This window comes from Bombus bifarius, unplaced genomic scaffold (genome assembly GCF_011952205.1).
Source record: "Bombus bifarius isolate JDL3187 unplaced genomic scaffold, Bbif_JDL3187 scf7180000008033, whole genome shotgun sequence".
NCBI classification, from domain to species: domain Eukaryota; kingdom Metazoa; phylum Arthropoda; class Insecta; order Hymenoptera; family Apidae; genus Bombus; species Bombus bifarius.
This window is the reverse complement of record NW_022884404.1, coordinates 438335-461577: the sequence shown is the minus strand read 5'-3', so window position 1 is coordinate 461577 and position 23243 is coordinate 438335. Positions and strand designations below refer to the sequence as shown.

At 33.8% G+C, this 23243-nt stretch overlaps 2 protein-coding genes and 2 long non-coding RNA genes across 8 annotated transcripts; 2 read left to right on the top strand and 2 right to left on the bottom strand.

The window, feature by feature from the left end:
- The first annotated feature begins 468 nt into the window (after window positions 1-468).
- Window positions 469-9093, top strand: LOC117207519 (maternal protein exuperantia). Of its 4 annotated transcripts, XM_033447822.1 has the most exons (7): window positions 486-885; window positions 5538-5802; window positions 6861-7162; window positions 7240-7521; window positions 7633-7825; window positions 7904-8046; window positions 8141-9093. In XM_033447822.1, exons 3-7 carry the CDS (start codon window positions 6878-6880, stop codon window positions 8453-8455), a joined length of 1218 nt encoding a protein of 405 aa, XP_033303713.1. In that variant the 5' UTR covers window positions 486-885; window positions 5538-5802; window positions 6861-6877; the 3' UTR covers window positions 8456-9093. The 4 variants fall into 4 exon arrangements, with proteins under 4 accessions (XP_033303715.1, XP_033303713.1, XP_033303714.1 ...); XM_033447824.1 differs by lacking the exon at window positions 5538-5802 and having other exon boundaries at window positions 469-885; XM_033447823.1 differs by lacking the exons at window positions 486-885; window positions 5538-5802 and adding an exon at window positions 6002-6299.
- A 4505-nt stretch (window positions 9094-13598) lies between these two features.
- On the bottom strand, window positions 13599-15728 carry LOC117207522. 2 transcript variants are annotated; one of them, XR_004487534.1, is made up of 2 exons: window positions 15023-15728; window positions 13599-14597 (listed from the first exon to the last, which is right to left on the bottom strand). It is a non-coding gene; the product is annotated as an uncharacterized LOC117207522 (long non-coding RNA). The 2 variants fall into 2 exon arrangements; XR_004487536.1 differs by having other exon boundaries at window positions 15375-15728.
- Window positions 15729-15874: 146 nt separating this feature from the next.
- LOC117207521 lies at window positions 15875-19836 on the bottom strand. The gene is made up of 3 exons (XR_004487533.1): window positions 19711-19836; window positions 18834-19142; window positions 15875-16902 (listed from the first exon to the last, which is right to left on the bottom strand). It is a non-coding gene; the product is annotated as an uncharacterized LOC117207521 (long non-coding RNA).
- Window positions 18861-22027, top strand: LOC117207518. Its single transcript, XM_033447821.1, has 5 exons — window positions 18861-19154; window positions 19699-19835; window positions 20167-20617; window positions 21082-21259; window positions 21408-22027. The coding sequence occupies exons 1-5, from the start codon at window positions 18876-18878 to the stop codon at window positions 21647-21649; spliced, it is 1287 nt and encodes a 428-aa protein (XP_033303712.1). The 5' UTR covers window positions 18861-18875; the 3' UTR covers window positions 21650-22027.
- The last annotated feature ends 1216 nt before the right edge of the window (window positions 22028-23243 follow it).

Here is a 23243-nt window from a genome sequence, read left to right as displayed (position 1 = left end):
AAAGATTTTTCATTATATGTTATTAACAATCAAAAATATTTCGATTATTTCTAATCGTTGTTCGAAACCAAAACAACTAACAATTAATATTTATAATCATTCAAGGTCCCTTTAAGATTTAGTCAAGATCACAGTCTTTTATTTAAACAAAAATTGACTTTATCTCAGTGAATTCCATAAAAGTGTTAAAAATAGCTGCTAATTCTGGATCCTGGCTCAAATACTTTTGTGAGTCATTGTACTCCATCATAACACCGCGAAACTTCAGAAGCCCGAGCCAATAGCCAAGAATGTCCGTATCCTAAGTTGTCGCGCATCAAGAACCGCGGTTGCACGCAATGCGCGAGCGATGCAACCTTATCACCTGCTCGTTGCAAATCGCTCGTATATCAGACACGTTGCAGGTACGTGCAAATCTCACGATATCTTACGACGCGATGCGTCGTTATCAGCGAAAGCGTGCGGCTACCGAGTCGAATACGAGCGAAGTCGATCGTTCGCGGTACGAGTGGGGCCCATCGTTGCGTCGCGTCGTGTGGAGAAAACTGGTAAAACAAAAGAGTAAAGAAGGATAACGCGTGGAAATGAGATAAAAGTAAAGATAATGCTAGGGAGCCAAAAACGAAGGGAAACAATAGACTGTCGGAATCTGTGCGTCGAGTCAACGGTCTTTTGTCTGCGTTTCACGGCGTTCACTAAGGCGTCACGGTGAACAGAAAGAATTGAGATCCAGGAGAAAAGCGTCACGTACGCGGCAACCGCGGCGAAGAATCGTTTTTTAACGACCGATCATCGAAGTCCATCCATCGAAAGAAAGAGTAATCAAGATCCGACGGTGTAACAGCCTCCTCCACGGCGGAATTTGCGGCGGAATCGTTCTGTATTGTAAGTCTTTCCATTTATTCGGAATCTCTTTTACCGATCCTTTAGATTGTATGGTTAAATTAAACGTTGACGTGAGTTACGTTCGTTTGGCTTGGAGAATTGATCAAGTAATAAAATCGTCGCGGAAGAAGAGGTAACCGGTCTCGAAATTAAATTTTGAACGTGCGATTTCTGATAATTCGTGATGCGTTATTCAACGATGGATGTTTGTGCTAATTTAAATTTATAGAAATATAAGAAGTGGAGTCTAAATAGAGGTTTGTTTCACCATATGATTGTTGTAAAAAGTATTATATATATATATATATATTTTATATATTGCATGCACTCTCCTTTTTATGTATATTTGTATTATCATTAATCGATTACTATTAAATTTCCAGACTGTACGTTGTACGTTTGTGGATTACGTATTTAATGTTGAAATACGTACACGTATTCTTTCAATAAATAGTTCCACGTACTACATAGATAATTAAATATTTTTCCAACAATTTTCTTCTATTAAGTAGTTGGAACATCGAAAAAATGCATAATATTATTGCTCATATAACATTAACGTCATAAATGATCGTTAATCTAGAAACGTAGAAATGGAAATATTCAATTAAGGAGCCTTTGAAATCGTATCTGGTGCTCTCAATGGAACTGCATAATTTAACAACATTTATGTATTATATTTGATATTCCCTTTTACCATTAACATTTAAAATTACTTGTATAGCTTATCACCGTGCTGTTATCACTCGTTCCTTTGATATAAAGTAGAATTATTCTAATCATAATACATTCTGTGTAAAAAGTAAATTAGGCATAAAATACTTGATTCTAGTTGAGACAAAAAAGTCCTTCGTTATAATTTCATGCGATACGTACGTAGTTACAGAGCACGTGAACTTCCAACGAGTTACGCAAGCCAGTATGTAATGCAGCACAAGGGTGAATGAATTTCACAAGTGTCGGATATGAATGAGCATCTCATGCGTTCCATGTGAATGACAAGTGCAGAAGGGATTGAATGGTTGTTTATGGTTGAAATTCGGTTTCGTGCAAAATGTACATCTAAATGAACCCTAGAAACATACATAGTGCTCTTAGAATGAAAAGAAAATCTCGAGTAAACAATGTTGACATGTCCGTGCATGGTAGTTTTTATATTATATTTTTTTAATATATTATCACATAATGGAAAGGCTAATTAGTCTATCAGAATCAAAAATTCAATAAATGAGTGGCATTTAAAGCGAAAAGCATCCAGCTTGACAAAATAAAATTATTTTATCATTTGAAGTTAATTTTATTTTGTGAACAAGATGTGAACAATCGTTGATGAAACTTGACATAAATTAAATTCGTTTTAATACTCATTAAAAAAGTAACGTTAAGAGGATTTGTTTGTAACAGTACATCATTCTGTATTTAATATCGTTAATAATTCCTCGTTCGCGAAGGAATACCTCGTGATCTAATTTTTACGCCATGAACGAGATATCTCGCATCTTAATGAAAAGGTGTGCAAGATATATCTCGTCCATAACGTCATATCATATGAACAACATTACGTCATGAAATATCTGATCGATAGGTGAAAATGATTTTTATCTTCGAATGCAAGATTAAAACTATTATATGAATCAATAGCATACGTATCGAAAGTACAAAAATGTATTCAGTTCAATACGATTGCTCGTAAAACATAGAATTGATAAGATTAAATATATTTTATCGTGAAAATTCGCAGCTTTTATCATATCTATTTCGTATTTTTTTTACTATCTACCTATATTTATTTTACGTATATGTAGACTGGATTAGAGCCGATGATCTATTGATTCATCTGCAATATTAAATGAAAAGAAATTTTTCTCCAATTTTTAAAACGATTCTTAACTCAGGATTCTCGCATTAATTGATCCCTTTTCTGCGTTTATCTCTCGTACTATGTTTGCTGATGGCACTATTACATCTGTAGGTGATAGACTGAATATTAACGAAGAGCAAACCTGTAAATCTAGAATTCGTTTTCCGATATTCTCCATCTACAGCCATTTTCCATACTGAATTCTGATGCTTCGTTTATCTTGATAGTTGTGATCTATTTAATTTTCGAAATTCTTAAGTAAAAGATCTATTTAACCGGAAACTTTAACTATGTGCCGTTTTAATTTATCCGAATGATCGTACTTAATAAAGAACAGCAGGTTTCTCAGCAGTTAACCCCTTCAATCTCGACGGAAACGTACCTATGTACACGTCGAGTTTCATTTCCCGTTGCCATTTTTTAATTTCAATGAAATACTCTACTTTTTTTCTACCAGCCGGGGGTAGAAAATGCACCGCTAGAGATACAGAGAGATGATCGATTTTATCATGTTTGCCGAAGCTAGGTTGAATACTAATCAACCTATCAAGGTGTTTCAATATTCCCTCGCCAACCTCCTTCTCCCTTTTTTGCTGCCGAAATCCACTTGAAAAGCAATCGTGATATTTGAACACGATGTTCATTATACCAAGTGAAGAGCTTCAGAAAAATCATCGACTTCGTTAAGACGCAATTTCTGTCGTTGCCATTTTTTCTCCCGTCGATATCTTGTTATTTCTCTTTCAAAAATATTCACATCACATCGACTACACCTAACGTATCTTTATTATCAACGACGATTACTACGAGGATGAATGATTCCTCTTTCACCACGTTTCATTCAAATTTTATAGTATCAACATTTCCTATCAGAGAGCAGATATGAAACTGTCGAACACATGCACAAATAGCGAAACCAGACTTGAATATTAACCAATACCACTGACGCGAAATGCCCCAAGCGCGTTTTAATATTTTTTACTATTTACATGGGATTTTGCTTTGCCATATATTGTAAAAAGTGAACGTGACGGCTGAGAGAAAGCTTTCAGCCGTAGTCGAAACTACAATAGATTAGCTTTATTTTACGTTGAAATTCGTGAACTCCAGGGACTTTTTTTATTTTATTTAAATTTCGATGTTTAATTAATTATTGTATTTTTCGTATCTCATTTGTGACACATTGTTCACGTTCTACTATATGATTAATCATTTCACTTGTACGTCATCATTGATATTTCTTTCACGATTATAAACTTTCAGGATAATAATATATCGAAATGAAATTATTTAAACTTTTGTAGTGATGTACAAAGATATTGTACAAAAATATTTCAAAAATCATTGTATTTTTACCATAGCAAAATAGAATACTAACAATTCAATTAAAAATATGCAAAAATAATTGAAAACTATTGCAATCAATCATAGCTACATCGTGGATTTATGTTGTAGATTTATCAACAATAATGATATAAATCATAAATAAAAAAGGCTAAATAATGTATGCATAGTAAATCTATGATATACGAAGATTTATTACAAACAATTACGAAAATGAACAAACCATGAATAATTAATACATTCTAAATTTATCATAAACGAAGATGAGCATAAATTTGCTCCACATGATCTTACTCGAACATCTTGAAAAAGATTCATAGATGGTACATTTGTTAGCTACAAGAAAGAAATGATAATAAATAATAGTAATATTACGTTTACTGTGCATGTTGTGGCGTATGCATTAATCTAATGACGGTAATTACCGCCCTAAACAATTATTCTTATGATATTATACGGAAACGTGTATCATGAAGGTGCATTATAATGGGAATTTAGTCGTAGAAAAAAATTCAATGCAGTGATAGTTGATCGTGCGCAATTCGCCTTCCAATTTTCTCACGTTTAAACACCGCGGAGAATTCGATAAATTCGGAACAACCAGCACGGGAGAAATTCCGCGGATAAATGAAAAACAAAAACGAACCGTGGCGAACGGATGACCCAGTTGAAACAATTTATCAGTGCTACAAAGCGTGCGGCCCGCTCTAAAAAAGGATAAATAACAGATAACGAGAGATAAGCTGCAGGCCAATTTATCGCTACCGTCAACAATTTTCCTAGAGTGCAACGTGCAAATGGAACTTTATGCAGAGGCGTCGTAACAGTCGCATAAATAAGAAGTACGATTCACGCCGACTCGTGCTAATAAATTTTACTTACAAACCAGTATTTAACGATTCATCTCATCGGGAACGATACCGATATGCGAAAACGTGAATTTCTTTTTACGCTCAACCGTCCGTTATGCAGTCACTTTCATGTTAAATACCTATGACACACGTATATCTTTAGAACACGTCGCTATGCAACACACTTTTGATTTGTTTCAACCAGTGTCTATCTGCCAATCTCAACTAGAAAATAATGTAATTGAATGTGGATCAAGTTATTTATTTCAATGATGGTTCTCATACAGGTATCTAACTATTTAAGCATCGAGTCACGAGAAATTAATGTTCGTACCGTTTAATCGCCATTTTTCATTTTGAACACGTTCAATATCTTATTATAGAATGAATATCAAATCGTTTATTATTCGTCGAATCTCACCTTTATTATTTTACATGCACGTGAGATACTTTCAATCGAACATTTCCTAGTTTCGTTTGCAATGTTCACCAACTACTATAGTGCTAAAGTTAGATTAAAAGTAACGCTACTGTATTGAAATACGAGAAACAAATATGTACACAACCCTTTCAATTTGATTCACGTACTGTTTTAGCAAATCTACTAGAACTTCAACTTCAATTGGCAGTCTCTCCTTCACCTAATAGTGACATTAGAACCACGTGACTTAAGAACGAGTACGCAGGCGCAGATGATCGAGCAGGCGGTTTACTGCCAATTTCGCACGTGTGTTCAAATGAATTTAGTTGCGTTCCAGTAGTTTCCAGTATCTACAAAGGATTTATAGTACTGCCATCAGTTTCGGTGATCGTATCAAGAAACTCAGTGAATAATACGGAACTGCGAAACCACGTGAATCGGTGAGCGAATGTAACGAATCTAACGTTGAGTTAATGGAAACTAAATCGAAATCGAGGCTATACATGAATCGCAATCGACCCACGTGTGATGAGAATATCTGTTTTACATACGTGACACGATTCGCCGCGAGCTGATATGTAATGCGTGTTGCATAGACGTCACGGAATCGCAAAAATCCATATAACATTCAGTTTCCTTAGTGGTAGATATACCTGTCGCGAAACAAGATAGCAACTGTGTTAGATCGTCATTTTTTTACATCGTTGTTGATGGTGGCATATCACTCGTTTTGATAAATTTCTTGTTCCCGACATTAATATTTATAAGTTTATTAAACGTGAGACTGCGTGTGTTTCATTATTTCCGATAAATATTTCCGTTGCCTTGTTCTTGGCACAGAACTTCTTTACACAAACGCCTCTGGATAAGAAAAATTGCTGCATACGATAGGAGATTATTTTTATTTGATAAATAATTTGTAAGTCTGTCGTAGAAGGTAAGATATTATTGGATGTATTCTAAGCCATTAATCTTTTGTTCTGAAGTATTTGTGTACTGTATTGAATTTCAAGGTCGACCTTGCCGATACCATGTATAATCTTCTACTCTACGCACGTACCAAAATATCTCGCCCTTGTACAAAAACTGAGCGTTCGTTTCAAACATTTGCTAAAAGAAATCTTCGGAGACTCACAGTTTCTACGCAAATTTATACATTTTTTTATTTTTTCGAAATTTATATATTTTTAAATGATAAAATTTCTATGTTGAAGATATTATATATGTAAATAATATATATAAATTCATTGAGAACGAAAAATTAAAAAAAATATTTAATCCTTATTATTATGTGTATAATGTATATGAATCGAATTGTGTTTTTTATTAATATTCATTCATTATTAACTAACATTGATTTTGATTAATAAAATTCACGTTAATGGACTATTTTTATATTGATCCATTGAGAATATTTTGTGTTGTTATTAATAAGAAATATTATTATTTTAAATATTCTGCTTTGTGTAAATAGAAAACTATATTATATTTTTTGCAGATTATTAGTTTAAGAAGATGGTATCGTCAACAATAATGGAAAATGGGAAATCCATCCCATCAAGGAAATCTACTACAGGTATTGGCCCAGGCAATTATCGTTTAGTTGGTTGGGATATGGATACTACAGGCAAAAAAGTTATAGATGAAATATGCCAAATAGCTGGGTATACACCTAGTTCTTCATATTCACAATATGTAATGCCATATAAAGATCTTAATCCTCCGGCTATAAAAAGGCATAATATGAAGATAGTAACTATTGGCAAGTTTCGTGTACTTAAAGATAGTACAACTAATAAGGTAAAAAATTTCATTAATATCAAAAAATTGGTATTTAATCTGTATTTGATTATATTACACACTATATTCTTTTACAGGCACTAAAAACTAAAAGTGAAGTGTCTGCATTAACAGATTTTCTAACATGGCTTTCCTCTATAAGAGGAGACGCAGCGGATGGTATCATATTAGTTTATCATGAACCACGTAAAGTTATTCCTGCTATGTTAATTGAATCTTTAAAGAAATATAATCTTTTGGAAAAATTTAAAGAAATTGTGAAAGGATTTGCAAATGGATTTAATGTCGCAGAAGTAAAATGTGCAAACACAGTTCGTGCATATACTCTTAGGACATTATCTCAAAGTTTATTTAATCGAGTAAGCAACATCTGTTTTATAGAATGTGTAATTATAATACATTGATGATAAGTTTTAATAATGATATAAAATCGCTATAATAATTTTAATATGAAATTGTTATTATTTAAGGAAAATCAGTTAAATAATGCAAAAGACAGAGCATGTTTGGCTTTACAAATAGTACAACACTTGAGTTCACTAGAAGTTACAAAAGGAAATGAAACAGATGGTAGTGGTGATAGTGATAGTGCCATGAAAAATACTGTTGAATTCATTAGAGAATTTGTTCAGCCAGTAGAAATGGAAGAACAAGAATATGCAGGTATATAAAATAAATTAAAATTTAAATGTTTAAATATCGATTAGAAAAAATTCTATTATATAGTATTATATATTTCAGAATTAAAAATAGTATTTGAACGTCAAAATACTTTAAGACCTATTTTCGGGGCCCTATTCCGCGTGAATCGTCGAGAACGGCAACATGCTAGTCCTTTACGTCGATTGCTCGCCGAAGCAGGCATAGAATATTCTCAATTACAAGTTTGTATAATTCAAATAAAATATTAATATCTATAGAATTGTATTTTGAAAACTAATAAAACTAATAAGATTACTGATTTAACTTGTGTTACAGGAAGCGTGGAATAATGGAAAGAAAGAAGGTTTAGAAAAATTAATTAAGGAAAAATTAACTTCAACTGAAGAAAAGAAAATCGAAGATTTATTGATCGTCCTTGAAGATCATTTCGATCCTAATAAGAAACCCAAATTAAGAATATCAAGAGAAAAGAATCAGATAAAGATGGAAAATTCTTTAATTAATGAGGATAAAGAAAATAATAACAAATGTGATTCAAGTATCGGAAGTCCGGATACCACCACTCCTAATTCACCGCTTAAAATTAAATCCGAATCTTCTGAAAGTAGTACAATTATAGCAGAGGAATAAGAACTAAACAGTTCACTTCTTTTCTTCAGTGCCTTTTAACTAATTATAAGATCAATATTGTTATCAGTAACTGAGTTTATAACCATTCCGTTCATTCTTATCATAACGTTATTCTAGTGTGATAAAGTATGAGTGTTATTTGTTGCAGTATTGTATTTAAGTTTTTATTTTCGTTATAACAGAGTATATATTGTATCCTTGAAGGATATGTAACTCGACTTATTGCTAGTTAACAAAAACATGTACAAATAACACATTAATTATTTTTTTAGTTTATGATAAAGGAATATTTAATGTTCGTTTTTTTAACGGTTAATTTTATGCTCATTGATTTTTATTTAATCGGATTAACGTTTAACGTTGTAACAAGTGATTGTTTAGAGACTGTCGATATAGAAATATATTCGGACGCTAAAGATTTTTTGTTTTTCATCATTCTGAGATTACCATAAAATATTCTTTTTTTTACTTAATGTTAGTAAGATTTACGTATAGAGTACAGATAGTAATATTTGAAGAAAGATATAATATATTTTTGTACGTCAAAGGTTTAATAAAATGAATCATGCACCATGATGTTGCATTTAATAGTTAAATTTTGTTGTACTAAACAATTAAATAAAAACTTTGAATTACAACTTCTTATTTCGATCGTTAACACAAACTTACGGTATTTTATTTCTACTCATCTCTTTTTTTCATCTCCTTTTTTATGAGTATTACAAAGTCTTAATTTACAAATAATTAAACGTATCACGCAATATCGTTCTATGTTCCGAAACGACGGTAACGGCATGTTTAAAGGAAAAACAAGAAAAGACTCCAGCGTGACTTCTCTCTGTTATAAAGCGCATCTCGAATCGGTGCAACCATCGAGATAAAGTCAGAAATGAATTAAATATATGAATGCCTATGCAGTGGAGCGTTGTATCCGCTTATGGGGTTCCATAAAGCATGCCAAACGCCTCGAAGCGTAAACAGGCCGGTGCACCGCAAAAAAATTAGACATGCTAAGAAAAGTATCGACGTAAATCCCTTTAGTACTAGGCAAGACTTAACTGTTCAATAAAATTTTACGAAACGTACTTGTCGCATTCATCGGAGATTTCTAGCTAACCGATAGAACACGTAATACAAAGGATATTTCTTATAATTTTATTTCAATCCACTAAACTATGACTTTCAGTATATCAAACTTTTATCTTAGAATTATCTCTCCATCATTAGCTCTATATAAAAAATTTCTAATTTACAAATGGTATTGATATATGATTAATTAAAATTTGAATGAATGCAGAAGATGACAACAGTATTTAAGAAACCATGGGTCTACCAATATTTCAATAACTATCTGTGTGTATTTTTAGCTATCGGACACTCAACTTGGCCTTATTAATTTCTTTTCATGGACGACGAACCATAAAGCACAAAATACACTTACTGCATCGTCATTACTGTAACAGGCAGCGAAAAGGAAATTGCTGTTACTGGAAGGCTCGTTAATTGAGCGCCTGTAACCGTACGAAAGTATAGCGATAATAAATAATCTGGTGATAGTGGTGTTTGTTAAATCTTTTGTTGTACAAGATCGGAATGTTAATGAGATAAGAGATCAAGAAATAAATTGAATTGCATGATATAATAAATATCAATGTCCACTATTAATAAACGTAGAATGCTAGTTTTTGGTGTTTTCGATACATTAATTTTGTTTTACAATAATTTTCCAATATCTATCATAAATCAATATACGTAGCTAAAAATATAGGAGAAATATTCGATGTAAATAGCATATTTTAATATATTATACGACGTTTATTTGACATTTCCTTGATGTGTTAAACATATGAAACACGCGTTGAAATTGAAATGAGAAAATAAAGTTTTTTGGAGAAATTTCTTCTTCCACGTACATTTTAAAATAAACAGAAAAGGAGACATTTTCATTAAAAATTCCAATATTAAGTTCCATAAATATTTTCACAAATTACAATTAAAAACGCTTAACTAGTGAACAATTTTATATCTCGGGTTTAAATTTTTACTCTGCGGTAAAAAGAATGTACAGAATAATTATAAAAATATTAAATTTAATTTACGTAAAGTGATATGTAATAGTGCTCGAAGAATATTTGTGTTGCTCAGTAATTCTTCGAAAAGCATTCACTAACGTGATACACAAATGTTTTTTACAGTTTTATAGAACCATTATTTTTCATTTTTAGCGAGTCTCGAATTTCTGCAACAGCGTAATTCTCTACTTCCGAATACCTACTGTTCATCCAGCTCGAGTTTAAGATTCATAGAACATAATTGCGTATACAATAGCGAGGAAAGCATGAAAAACGATTATGATAATGACTTAACAAATGTCGGTGTTTATTTTCCCTTCTTACTTCTATATAACGCTCAAATCATATTGTAATATGCTGTAACTGAGCATAGCCATCAAAAAATGTATCTTTCTTTCAGATTTAAGTGTTTTATTGCCTCCTTAGATTAATGGAATCTTTGCATGCCTACGTTAAAAAAGTTGCACTCAGTTTTGCCTAATTATTTAATTAGAATTTACGGTTGCATCGTAGGAAAAAGACCAATCTTTCTTTCAAATTATTTGTATGTAAGTCGGTTTGGTAAAACCGTTATCTAATAATTTGAAAAACGCTGGAGAACGCTCGTGAATGTACAGTTTCAGTTTTCATCGTCAACACTTTCGTAATATGCAACTAACGGATACATTTTCCGTCTTGAAGCGTAACAAACGATAACGGTGAACGATTATTACTAAAACCTTTAGCGAGCGAGGCCACGTAACAAACGTAATTACAAAGAATACGCGCGTGCCACCGTTGAAACGGATCCCTCGTTAAGGGAGCGTGCTACGGAGAATAGAGAGACGAGAACGATTCGATTTTCATTAAAAAGCAATCGTTTCGCGGCGTACATACGGTCGTTGCCGATGATTCACTACGAGGCCTGGGCAGACAGAAAACAACGGGAGAGCAATTTTCCCGAGAATCTCGGTGCGTTCGAAACGCGTGACATAGCACTGTGCTCTATTAGTCTCAGTCAGTCAGTGACAGGTACAGTAAACCGGCACGAAAATGACGGCCAACACGACGTCATTCTCACTTTTTACGCAGGCATCTGACACAGCTGATGAAAGACACGATCCTCGATGAAAAATAAAATACTGTAACAAAACTAGAAACTTTTCATTTTTTTTTCTTTTTTTTCCTTTTTTTTTTTCCTTACATTTTATCAAAATTTATATTCGACTGTGTAGTAAGTTTATTGGTATTTCTTTGAAAGAGCATCGGAGATCATTACTTTTATATCAGGTATATTTACAATCACCGCGCATTATTTTGTTCCATTATCCTTCGCAAATGAATTAAGTAAATGAAATTAAAAATATTTTAAACGTTTGCAAAATACATCGAATTTTTCTTTACTGAAAATATTGCCACAAGGAATTATTTTTCAACATTCTGATTTGATTAAAAATGTTCGGTACTTTTAATGTAAATCATCTTTTATGTATTCTTCTTTGTCTGAATACAAACCCTAACAGTGTTCCAACATGTTTGATCGAATACTGGCATTGACCCAAAATCAACGCACCGGAAAAGTCAGCAACCGGCTAAGCAATTCGTCTTTTATGCATGTCGGAATCACGTAATGTCTCGCGATTCCGCCAGTTTACTGAGGCTTCCTAGACTGGAATGCCGCCGCGAGTAAAAGAAACCGAAATGAAATTTTGATTCGTAATAAAAATGCTTCACGCATAATGAACATTTCTATTCTTCGTTAACGATTGCATCCTCTTCCGATAGAATCAAACGTGGAATATACATGAAATATAAACTCACCATTGGAGATAATCACCTCGATTTCTTTTATACAAATCTCCTCTATCTATGTATCATCCTTCCGTTACCTGAAAAATAAAAATGAAACGTCAGAGAGAGAGAGAGAGAGAGAGAGAGAGAGAGATTTACTCCTTTCAATTTTTGATCCATACTTCCGTTTAAAAAAGTTGCAAAGAAATCAGATAAGAAATCTTGCAAGGGATTCTATATAAAAGTAGACAAGTGAATCTTTAAGGATTTCACATAGAGATTGTTTCGATTGGAATGCTTTTATGCCATATTTTAGAAAAAGTAAACTGAAACATTTTCTCGAATTCTACTTTACTTCTTTCATTTTCGTATATCCCATTGTTCATAAATTATCCAAAAGAACTCAATTAAACTCAAACGTTAAGATCGAATCTACAGGGCGATTAAGTCTTCTTGGAACTAAATTTCTAAAAAAGGAAACAGAAAAGAATAAAATTAAATGCGGAAGAAAATAGGGCGAATGCTATCCCGAAGGAAGCTCGGAAAGGAGACGCGGTGTCTGTTCGAGGCCGTCACTGCTCGCGAAGAAGACGCGGTAAGGATGGTTGTTAGTGGAGGCAGCAAGCATGCATTAACAGTACTCTGGATGGGCCGGTGGTTCTCTGGTTCCTTGATTTCCGTTCCTCCCCTCCAGGAGACAGTACCCGTTGGAGGAACATCTACCACGGAGGGAGAATTCTTGCGTGGTACACGCGCCTCAGTTCATCGGGAATCTTCGTCAAAATTGCATCCCTCTCTGTGCAATTCCTTCTACCAGGAAGTGTGTTTCTCGCGTGTTTTGCGTTCACGATTAAAGAAACAAGGATAAGGAAGGGAGACACTTCGGCTGGATCATGTGGATCGTCCTGATCGCTGGATTTTGCACGGTGGGTGTCAAACTTCGGTTTTTACCTTTTTATGTGGATCCTGCGAAAGGATTCGCACGATGCTCGGAACTCCGGTGAATTTGCACTTTAAAATTATCGATCTCACGCCTGACACTTGTCGTTGATTACGTAGGGAGAATTATTTGAAATCACATTCCAAAGAGAACCAATTCTGTGATAGTATAGTAACTCGACATTTCAACCCATTTTCCTCTTGTTCTTTCGTTTCACTTCTTACAACTTTGTCGAGCTTTTAGATGAAGGATTTATGGAATTCTATCTTTCTTTTTTTATGTGTTTCTACGTCTTGATAAATTTATAGGAAAACTTTCAAATTCTCTGTAGGGTTGGGGTGATAATGATGTTTTCATCTCGTAGCGGAGATATAAAATTTTATTTGCATAAGAAGACCGCGGGTATAATCCTTAGAAGGCGTTTCACGTCGAAATGTTAACTCGGATCTTTTTAACGCGTTCGGTGCGAGCGGTATTCTATCAAACTTTTTCAATTCCGACTGTTCTTTTAAATTACTGGTTTAGAAGTCACAGATAAATGAATCGAAATCTGAAAATTACGTCTATGCAAACGATTTGAATACAAAAAAATAGAATTTATTGAGTTACATTAGAAATACCTCTTTAATTTAATCACGTATCGCTTTGAATATATATTTTTAGTAGGACAGTCTATTTATATTAACACGTATTTTGTATATTCAGAGTTCAGGGTTAAAACAGTGTAAAAGATACTATATATAATATATAAAACTATAATTTATGATGTGCAATAAATTAATCGCAGGAGTATAAAATATAAGTAAGACTAGTATACCAACAATATGTATATCGATACAAGAGAATATAATGAATAAACTATCCGATAATCAGATATAAATCTTTCCAAATCGGATTTCGTTAATTTATACCATTCCAAAGCCTCAACGTTCGATCGTTAGTAAATTCAAGATTTCTTCATCAACAGGCTATACAGGAAGTTATTAACTTGTATGGCATCCCATATGCGGAGACAAATCCATGTCATCCTGCCAAAAGCGCCAGTGAGAAATAAAGAATTTACGGCGCCATAAAAGAGACGGGTGCGGTTCTTTCGTAAAAAAGAATAAAACGAAAAAATGTACGTGTATATAGTTATCTAGGAAGTAATCTCAAGGGAACCAGGCGCACACGAGGGCCCGTTTCACGTAACAGATTCGGCTGTTTGTCTCTTCCCGTTAACTTTCCGCGCATCAATCGAATCGGAGCGTACCGCGCACACGCGCATGTAGCACTTTACGTAAATTCTTCCACGCGTGTATTATACACCACTGCTCTGTTAATTTGCCTTTAATTTAACGACACGGTATCTACAACATACCTGCAACAAATTTAACAATTACATCTGAGATATTATAACATTTATTAATTATTTATCGATATCGATGAAATCTAATTACGTATTGGACTGAGGATTATTATGCAAATTTACACTTTTGCCAGTACAAGGAAAGAAATAGAATCTGAATAGAAATTTATAACATCTATAAAAAAAAATAACGGCAAATACACTATCTTGGAAATTTGATGTATTTTTCCCTATTGTATGTATTCTACCATATTCTATTTTTACAATTCTTTATTTTTCCATTTCTTGAGATTTCGTATAAATGCACAGAAATCCGTAGTCTACTTGATCACAATTTTTCAAATTCAAGTCATTTTCACTTGTGACATACTTTACCCGTAAGCCCCTGAAATATGAAAAAATTGAGAAGGCAATACGTATACGACTGTGGAAAGTACCTTACAGTATGATAAAAAAGTGAAGTGTTACGTTCCAATTTCGATAAGCGGCGATTTATACGAAATAAACAGAAACGCAGCGATACAGCGTTCCTATTACCGCCATCGAGTTTGCCATTATTATTACGGCTACAATCGGTAGTATTATTATTCGCAGTTTCAATTGAATTTCGTGATACAGAGAACAGGATCGCGTTCGTTCATCAAACGAGACCCGACCGGTGTCGGACGATCGATCGAAAAAACATTAACGTTTCGATAAAAGTCCTATCGACCGGCAGCAATCCATAGTTTGGCATTCAATTTGAAACAAGGCTTGATCAAACTTCTATTAACTCCGCAAATTGGATACCTCGACTGTCACGACCACGCAGCAACTGGGGTCCTCTTATTTTTCCCTCCCAACCGGTCGGTTTCTTCTTTAATGCGAATAGTTTCCGTTTAACGATTCGGAAATCATCGTCGGACGTTCCAATTCCATCGAAAACTTTGTGTTTCAGCGTCGTTTGCTTCACCCGTGCCCGATTAAAGTGCTGTTACAATAACAGTTTCGACGCACGCCATATCGGCCAAGTAATGGCTCAATGATTATTAACTCTTTAACCGTATCGATTTTTAAATTAGTAACTTCTTTCGGCCATGGATTTAAAATTTTGTTAAACGATCGGATCTTTTCGTTTTTGTCTGCTCAAAAGTTTGCACTATCTTTTACTCCTTAAACAAAACAAATTTTTGAGTATAATATCTCTGAGATATAAAAACGTTATATTTTGACTTCTATTTTGAAGTATAATTAATTACAGTTTCAATGCTATAAAATATTATAATGTATGAAATATTTACCTACTTGAGGAAGTCGTTATTTCTTTTGGAATTCCAATATGTTTCAAATTTTCGTGGTAGAATTATGCTAAGTAGAATTATGTACATGGGTAGTAGACAGTAGGATCCTACTTGTCGTTATTTTTACTTAATTCTACTTATACCTGAGGAAACGATTTGGATAACTGGACATCTTATAACAGGAGATCGCTGATTTTCTTCACTATCTATAATTTGTCACTGAAATAACCGGAGAGTATGTTCGAATAACTGTATTCGAACGTATGTTACCCATTCTTTTGCTTACTAACGTACGCAAAATTGTAAGCGTTCGTATAATTGGAATAAGATTCACCAATAATTCGATGTACAATAACTTACCAACCAGTAACATTAGATTCCATTGCACATTACAATCACAAGCTAAATGACTAATATTGTTAGTATGTTAACTAACTACATAGATCCTACCAGTTCTTTTGTTTATATAAGTACATAAGAAAGCTATCAATAATATGATAGATATAATATTGACACATACATCAATATAAATGTGCCTCTAGATCTTACAGAACACAGAAATAATATATTTCATATTATAATGATAAGTCTGGTATCCACATGCTTTTATTTTTTTCGAGCATCATAAAACAGTTTAGATAAAAGGGACTAAGTAATTTTCTATGTTAAAACACTTACGCAACAAGTTCAGTATCTTGTTTTTCCAGCCAACGGATAAAAAACACAATGTCTGTGAAAACATCGAAATTGATTATCTCCGTACTGTTTACATCCTTGTGACATCTTAATTGCTAATTAAGGTAACTACGCGAAAAATCTATGAATTATTTATAATTCTATGTAGTTTTAATATCGTGCTATTTAATATGCATGCAGTTGACACAGATGATCCAAGATAATTTATTAGCCCGACTTGAAATCGTTAATTACGCGGCTGCATTTGGATCACGTTTTTCCAATTTCGCCGCGAATTTTTCGTAAATCCGCTCGTTTCATATCGTCGTCCATTCAAGATTATTGATGAAAAATCAGTGAACCTGAAATAATTAATGATACGACACAGTAAATCGGTGTATTTCGATTAAATCCGATGAGATTTTGTTTAAATTAATCGCTCTTCAAGTACGTTGACTCAATTACCCTCGCTCATACCTGCCCTCAATTATACTCATTTTTTCGCGTTTAATACAAAGCTTAATAAAAGCGGGAAACAAGAGTGAATTTCTATAATATTTTTGCAGTCCGTGGATGATTATTACATTCAGTATTTAATGAATATAAACCGCGCACATTAAGCGTTTACTGTATGAACATTGATTTTGTCACATTAACTTTTATGATCATTGAATATATTCACTTTATCGATAAAAATTCGTCGAACAATCAACATCCTTAATCAGCGATAGGTCATTTTGATTTGAAATAAGCAGTTTTTAAGTACTTTTGTAATAAGTTTTTGCCTCTTATATTACTGGGCTCAGTATCTAATTATCAAAATATTTTTAATATTTTTATTAAAATTACGTAATAGTATTAATTTAATGGCGCTTGTTACTATAACGGAATATTAAATAATTATGGATCATGTAAATGAAATTGTTGATTGTACCTTCTACCGGCAAATTATTTCCCTATTTCTCAATTATGTTAATACTAGTGTGAGTTCAATGACTCTTTGGTAATTATAAAAAACAAAAGTAATTCGATAAGTTACATTGTTTATAAAAGATTTTGATAATAATTAATAAATAACTATAAATTCCAACATAAAACAATTCTCTACCAAGATTCCATGCTTTTAATCGTATTCGTAAAAATATGATCTTGCATAAATACTCGCTAAATTATCATATTAATAAGACATCTAGAGAGTTGACAAGGTACACCCTTTTATCGATCAGCTTATCAATCGTATCGCGGAAATCGAGCAATCCTGAAAGCTGGGTTGACCTACCTCGAAGAAATAACCATGACCTGTACTACGATTATACGCCTGGCTGACCGTACGATGAACAACCAGTATGGTACGCATACATATAACGAATAACTTAGGCGGGCACCAGAGCGTTTCTCTACACCGTTACTCGTATTGAAATCTTTTCTCTTCGCGTGTTGGTCACCTTGTTTCGTATCGAAGTTTTATACGGCGCTGGACATCGAAGGGAATGGTAAAAAGGCGCCTTGGGCTCGATATCGAGGAAAAAGTCCAAGGCGACCCACGTTAATTAAAGAAATTACTTTATCTATAGTCGTGAGAGGTCACTCAACGCTATCCTCCAGATGTTCAGATGAAAAAACGGCCGTCTCGAGGATAGTAACACGGCTGAACAGATGTTATTTCACGGTGAAATAGTTCAAAAGTTTGTTAGTAAAGTATGTTAATGGTTAATGCACTCCTGTTACCGCGAAACGTTCGCTCAACTATGAAATTCTTCGTTGCCATGCCCGCATTGTATTTTGTATCATTAACACCGAGGTTACGGCATTCTTTCACCTCTTTTTATCTTGCTCCTCTCTGTCGCTGAATCTCATCTTTAATTACGATCAAACGTAGCGTAAACTCGTGCTGACGGTGTACGTGTGTACACTATCGCTCAAAAGTATTCAAATACTTGACCTTTATTATTCACAGGATGTATTTTAATTACAAAAGTGCATGTTGTAAAGCTACACTATGGATATTTTGACGCATTAAATAATAAATAAATGATGAATTAAATCGTCCGAAGTAACCCAATGCCTTTGAGCGGTAGTGGCAGGCATTTATGTACATTGTACATCGTTTATAAGATCTTGTTATGGAAATATACGCGATAGATAACGGCATCAGCGGAAACTGACGTAAGAGATAGTTAAAAGCGTGATTGAATTTCCATAGATAGTTTTATCTCTAAGTGTCCATGAATATTATATTTCAAGGCAATGCGAAAGGAAAAAACTACATGCAAGAAGGAAATGAATTACGTACCAGAAGGTCACGAATGTCGTTCGAGCAAACCTGTGTAGATGAATGACTGTCGTATTGTTTCAGGTTGCCGCCACCGTTGCTCAGGATTACGAGGTCTCTGACATTCAGTGCAGCGGCGCAGGATCAGCAGCCGATCTCCTGACAGCGAAGATCAAAAGACCAGTTGGCTTCAGAGGGGCGCCGCTCTTTGCCGACGACAGATCCGCCAATCCGCTTACCGACATTCACTGCCAGATCAGGCCAGATCCCAATGATCCTCAGGAAGATAACTATTTCCTGAAGGTGACTGACTTCTCGAGATGCGGCATCCTGAAGAGAAACGTGAGTCATCGATCGAAATTTTGCTTCCTGCGCTCGTTGATTGTCCGTGTCCGCGTTCTGCTACGCGCGTCAATAAACCGAAACCGATCAACTAATAAATGCTTTCGTATTATCAACTTGTCACGTAACTGATCGCAAAATTCGATTATCGATCGCTTCTTGCTCAGATCAGATGATCGATGAACACACGCGACATCTACGATTGTCTTGTATATACATCTAGGGAAGATTTTTATATATTTCTAACGAAACGTAACTACAGTATAACAATATAAATATCGTACATTGCAAACTATTCTGACATATCGTATGAATTAATATAATGCGATTGTATATTACCGTAATTGTTAAAAAATGAATATTCCAAATATTTAAATCTAGCACTTGAAAGAATCTTGAAATTTATCGTTGACATTACATATAGATATGAGCTGTTAGTTATCTAACTCGTTAAGGACTAAATAATGAAGTACATAAATAATTAAATAAAAAATACATAAAAGCTAGGAAAGAGATACGATGAACAAAATTTTATTGTCATTAGGGTTTCATTCACCTGCGAGTATGGTTTCCGGCATTTCCCGGAGTCGTCATGCTAGCCGATCAAGAATTGATCTTAATGTGCCGACCACCTGAGCCAACGTTACTCCGTCACAAAGCTGCCGGTTTCGCTGGAACCTTGTAAGTTATTGTTCCACATTGACAAGATCGTGTTTTATCTGATAACTCCTATGGAAACAGACATGAATTGCAAAGAGACTCGAATAAATATTTACTTTGCTTAAAGTTATTTATGGTATTGGTGATAATTCTCATCGTTTAATTATCTAGATCACCGACAAAAGTATACATGTATGTACATATGTATAATAAAACTTTCAGCAGTTCATTCTATAAAAAAAAAATATGCGTAAACAAAAATTTTCATGTTGGCACCGTATTGCGGAAAATATTTGAAATATGTCGCGTACAAATTTTGTTTTCTAAATTTTGAAATTCTAATCTCTTTCAGTCCTCACGGGGCAAGAGTATCTGGGGTGGTCGAAGAAACACCTGGACGACTGGAGTACGAGGTAGCCCTTTACCGCGAAGCTACTGGCAACGTATCGGACGCATCGGGGTCGCAGACTGTCGATCAAGCGGTTCCCATTGGTACAAAGCTTCAGTTAAGAGCTCGAATCAGTGCAGACAGTGCATGGGGTTACATTAAACTGTTGGAAGTGACCGTTAGTCCCGATCCCGATCAGCCTCACGCACCAGGAAGTGTCGTGTTGGTGAAGGACGGCTGTAGAAATCGAGATTTCGCGTCAATAATTCCTCATCAACCAGCCCGTTATCGAGAGAGAAAGAACGAAGTTTTCCTCGATTTCGAAGCCTTTCTCCTCAGTTCCATGAGAGAACGTTCCACGCTGTGGATCCACTCGCAGATCAAGGCTTGCATGGAACCTCAGGACTGCCAACCGGTAAGGACATAATTTACGGTCCAATTTAACTTGTGGTTGACGTCTGAATGAGTGGCTATTCACCTGTTCAGCTTTGTAATTCGCTTTCTGACATAACAAAAACATTCGTCCTTTAGAGGGCTCGTGCTTAGGAGTTTGCGGTTTTTCAAATAATTATTTGCAAACATAAAAACGATATTTACGTACTAAAATGATAAAGAAAGAATCTAAATTCATAATGGATTTGTAATTAATTCGATTGATACGTCAAATTTGTACTTTTATTTTCTTAAATTACAAATTGTTAATTATTTAAAAATCTCTTTGTGATCAAGTGACAGTACAAGTGTCAATATCTAGTAACAGAAGATGGCAAAATTAATATTTTAAACGATCATAATTCAAAAGCATTAACATTTGACAAAAGTGTTTCTTCTATTTACAGAAATCGTAAGAATAAATAACATATAACAACCTATTTACAGGATTTTTGTCTCGATCTTTTTGAACCATCGGGACACGGAAAGAAGAAAAAACGATCTATCGTAGAAGGTACGAACGAATATTTTCCTAAAGTCGACCGCTTGATAAAGGAATACAACGATTCGATACCTTATACGAAATTTAAGGAAAATATCGAATACACGGTGATGATGCCTGATGGTGAGTTAAAAAAAATTCCATTCTTTAAACTCGTTAATACTAAAATAGTAATTGCTATTTTCAAGTATTTAGAACATATTTTTATTGTAATTGTTGAAGTATGTAACTTTCTTCAAAATTCATCACCTACGTATTTTGTGATTTCTAGATATATATCAGAAAGTGACTGCTGGACTTGAAAACAGTTGCGGTAGTTTTCTTTACGTTGCAACAGGACTTGGTGCACTTCTGGTTTTATCAGCTTTTATCATGTGCTATCTTGCAACAAGACTTCACAATTTGTCGTCAACTATACCACAAAATAAATCAATCGACGAACTAGTACGAGATCGTGCTAGAAAATATTCTGAACAAACACCAGGCTACACCGGCCGATCTACGGTACAATAGCAAAATGCAAATATTATATTACATATATATTTTATTATGCTCAATCAAAATGAAACAGTAGTTTTCGTGAAATGAAATAAGAAACCAAATTAACAGAACGACTTATGGTACGGATATAAGCAAAATATCATACAAAAATAACAGAATTGTATTATAACGTAATATTTTTTTAAATATCTGTGAGCGTTAAGAGATTATATACTAAACTAAAAACACAAAGTTTAAAAAATATATGAAAGTAATATATTTAATTAATATATTTAATGTATATTATTTAAGGTAGATAAGATAGATAAAATTTGATAAGACTTGGTAGAATTACTGCAAAGATACGGATATGTTATATATTATTACATATTTGTGTATAACATAAAAAAACAAATGTAATTTACGATCTTTAGCAAGTATTAAATTCTTCACTATTACTCTTTGTAACTGATCATTCACTTTTGCACGTTTTACACAACAAATTGCACGAAAAATTTATTTTATTTCATTTCTCACATTAAATACTTATTACATAATTGCAAATCTACTTCTCCGCTATTTCAACATTTTGTTAAACGTGCAGTGCTATTACGTGACCTGAAACAGTGCGTATATAATCTTTAATAGTAAGTAATCCTAAATGAACCGTATTAATTTATTCATTATAGAATAATTTACTCATATCCGTTACGGTTGAATATAACTATAATGTATTTTCTTTTGAGGGTGATTGTGACTCAATGTACATACATACAGTAGTAGAATAAACGAATTGGTCGAATAAACGAATAGGTATAGAAATATTACAAAATATTTACTGTATTAATATGACCGCATATAAGTTATTTATTGCAAAATAAAACATCACTACATTTTTATGCATGTCACAGTTTTAGGAATATTAAATTATTGATAGAAATTAAATCGATCGCTCCATTTCGCAATATTTTATAGCATGTCATTCTATTACATGTTTATGAATATAACATAGTGAGGGATGTGGTAATGCTGTGCAATCGCGCGTATATAAATTAGGATACAAGGGCGGACTAGGACTCAAATTTTTATTGTAGAAATATAAAAATGGGACCTCTTGTGTTCTTATCTAATACGCATGCACATTCGTACAATAAATATGTGTGTGTAACTCAATTAGCGAGCGGCATCAATTACGTGCCTGATTTAAACAAAAACAGAAAGGTCCTATACAGAGTTCTCTTTCAATTCCCACATCGCATCCACTTACACGCTAACATATGACTCGCGCACTCGTATCTTTATATCTCTATGAGTTTTACTGGGAGATTACAATTCTACATAGAGTGGATCCAAGTCCGTAAAACCTCTAAACCCTATTGCCTCACCGGGAATTTTCCCAAACCCCCCAATAGCTAGTCCGCCCCTGTAGATACAGTTTATAACAATCAACTTTACTTAAATAAAGTAAAGAATATAAGAAAAAAATTCTACATCAAATAGATTTCGGTCTACAGATAATAAGAGCGTAATAAGAGCAAAATAAAAACGTAGAACAGATTGCCTACTTTGTATCACGATCAAAATGTATCTTTGGTTAATATTTAGTTTCAAGTAAAAATAATGTAAC

Excerpts from the sequence above, each read along its gene's own strand:
- LOC117207518 (XM_033447821.1), top strand. The coding sequence starts at position 18,876 with ATGACTGTCGTATTGTTTCAGGTTGCCGCCACCGTTGCTCAGGATTAC. Across the intron at positions 19,836-20,166 it reads GCCGGTTTCGCTGGAACCTT|TCCTCACGGGGCAAGAGTAT; the intron begins GTAAGTTATTGT and ends AATCTCTTTCAG. Across the intron at positions 21,260-21,407 it reads CACGGTGATGATGCCTGATG|ATATATATCAGAAAGTGACT; the intron begins GTGAGTTAAAAA and ends TGTGATTTCTAG.
- LOC117207519 (XM_033447824.1), top strand. The coding sequence starts at position 6,878 with ATGGTATCGTCAACAATAATGGAAAATGGGAAATCCATCCCATCAAGG. Across the intron at positions 7,522-7,632 it reads CTCAAAGTTTATTTAATCGA|GAAAATCAGTTAAATAATGC; the intron begins GTAAGCAACATC and ends TTATTATTTAAG. Across the intron at positions 7,826-7,903 it reads GGAAGAACAAGAATATGCAG|AATTAAAAATAGTATTTGAA; the intron begins GTATATAAAATA and ends TATATATTTCAG.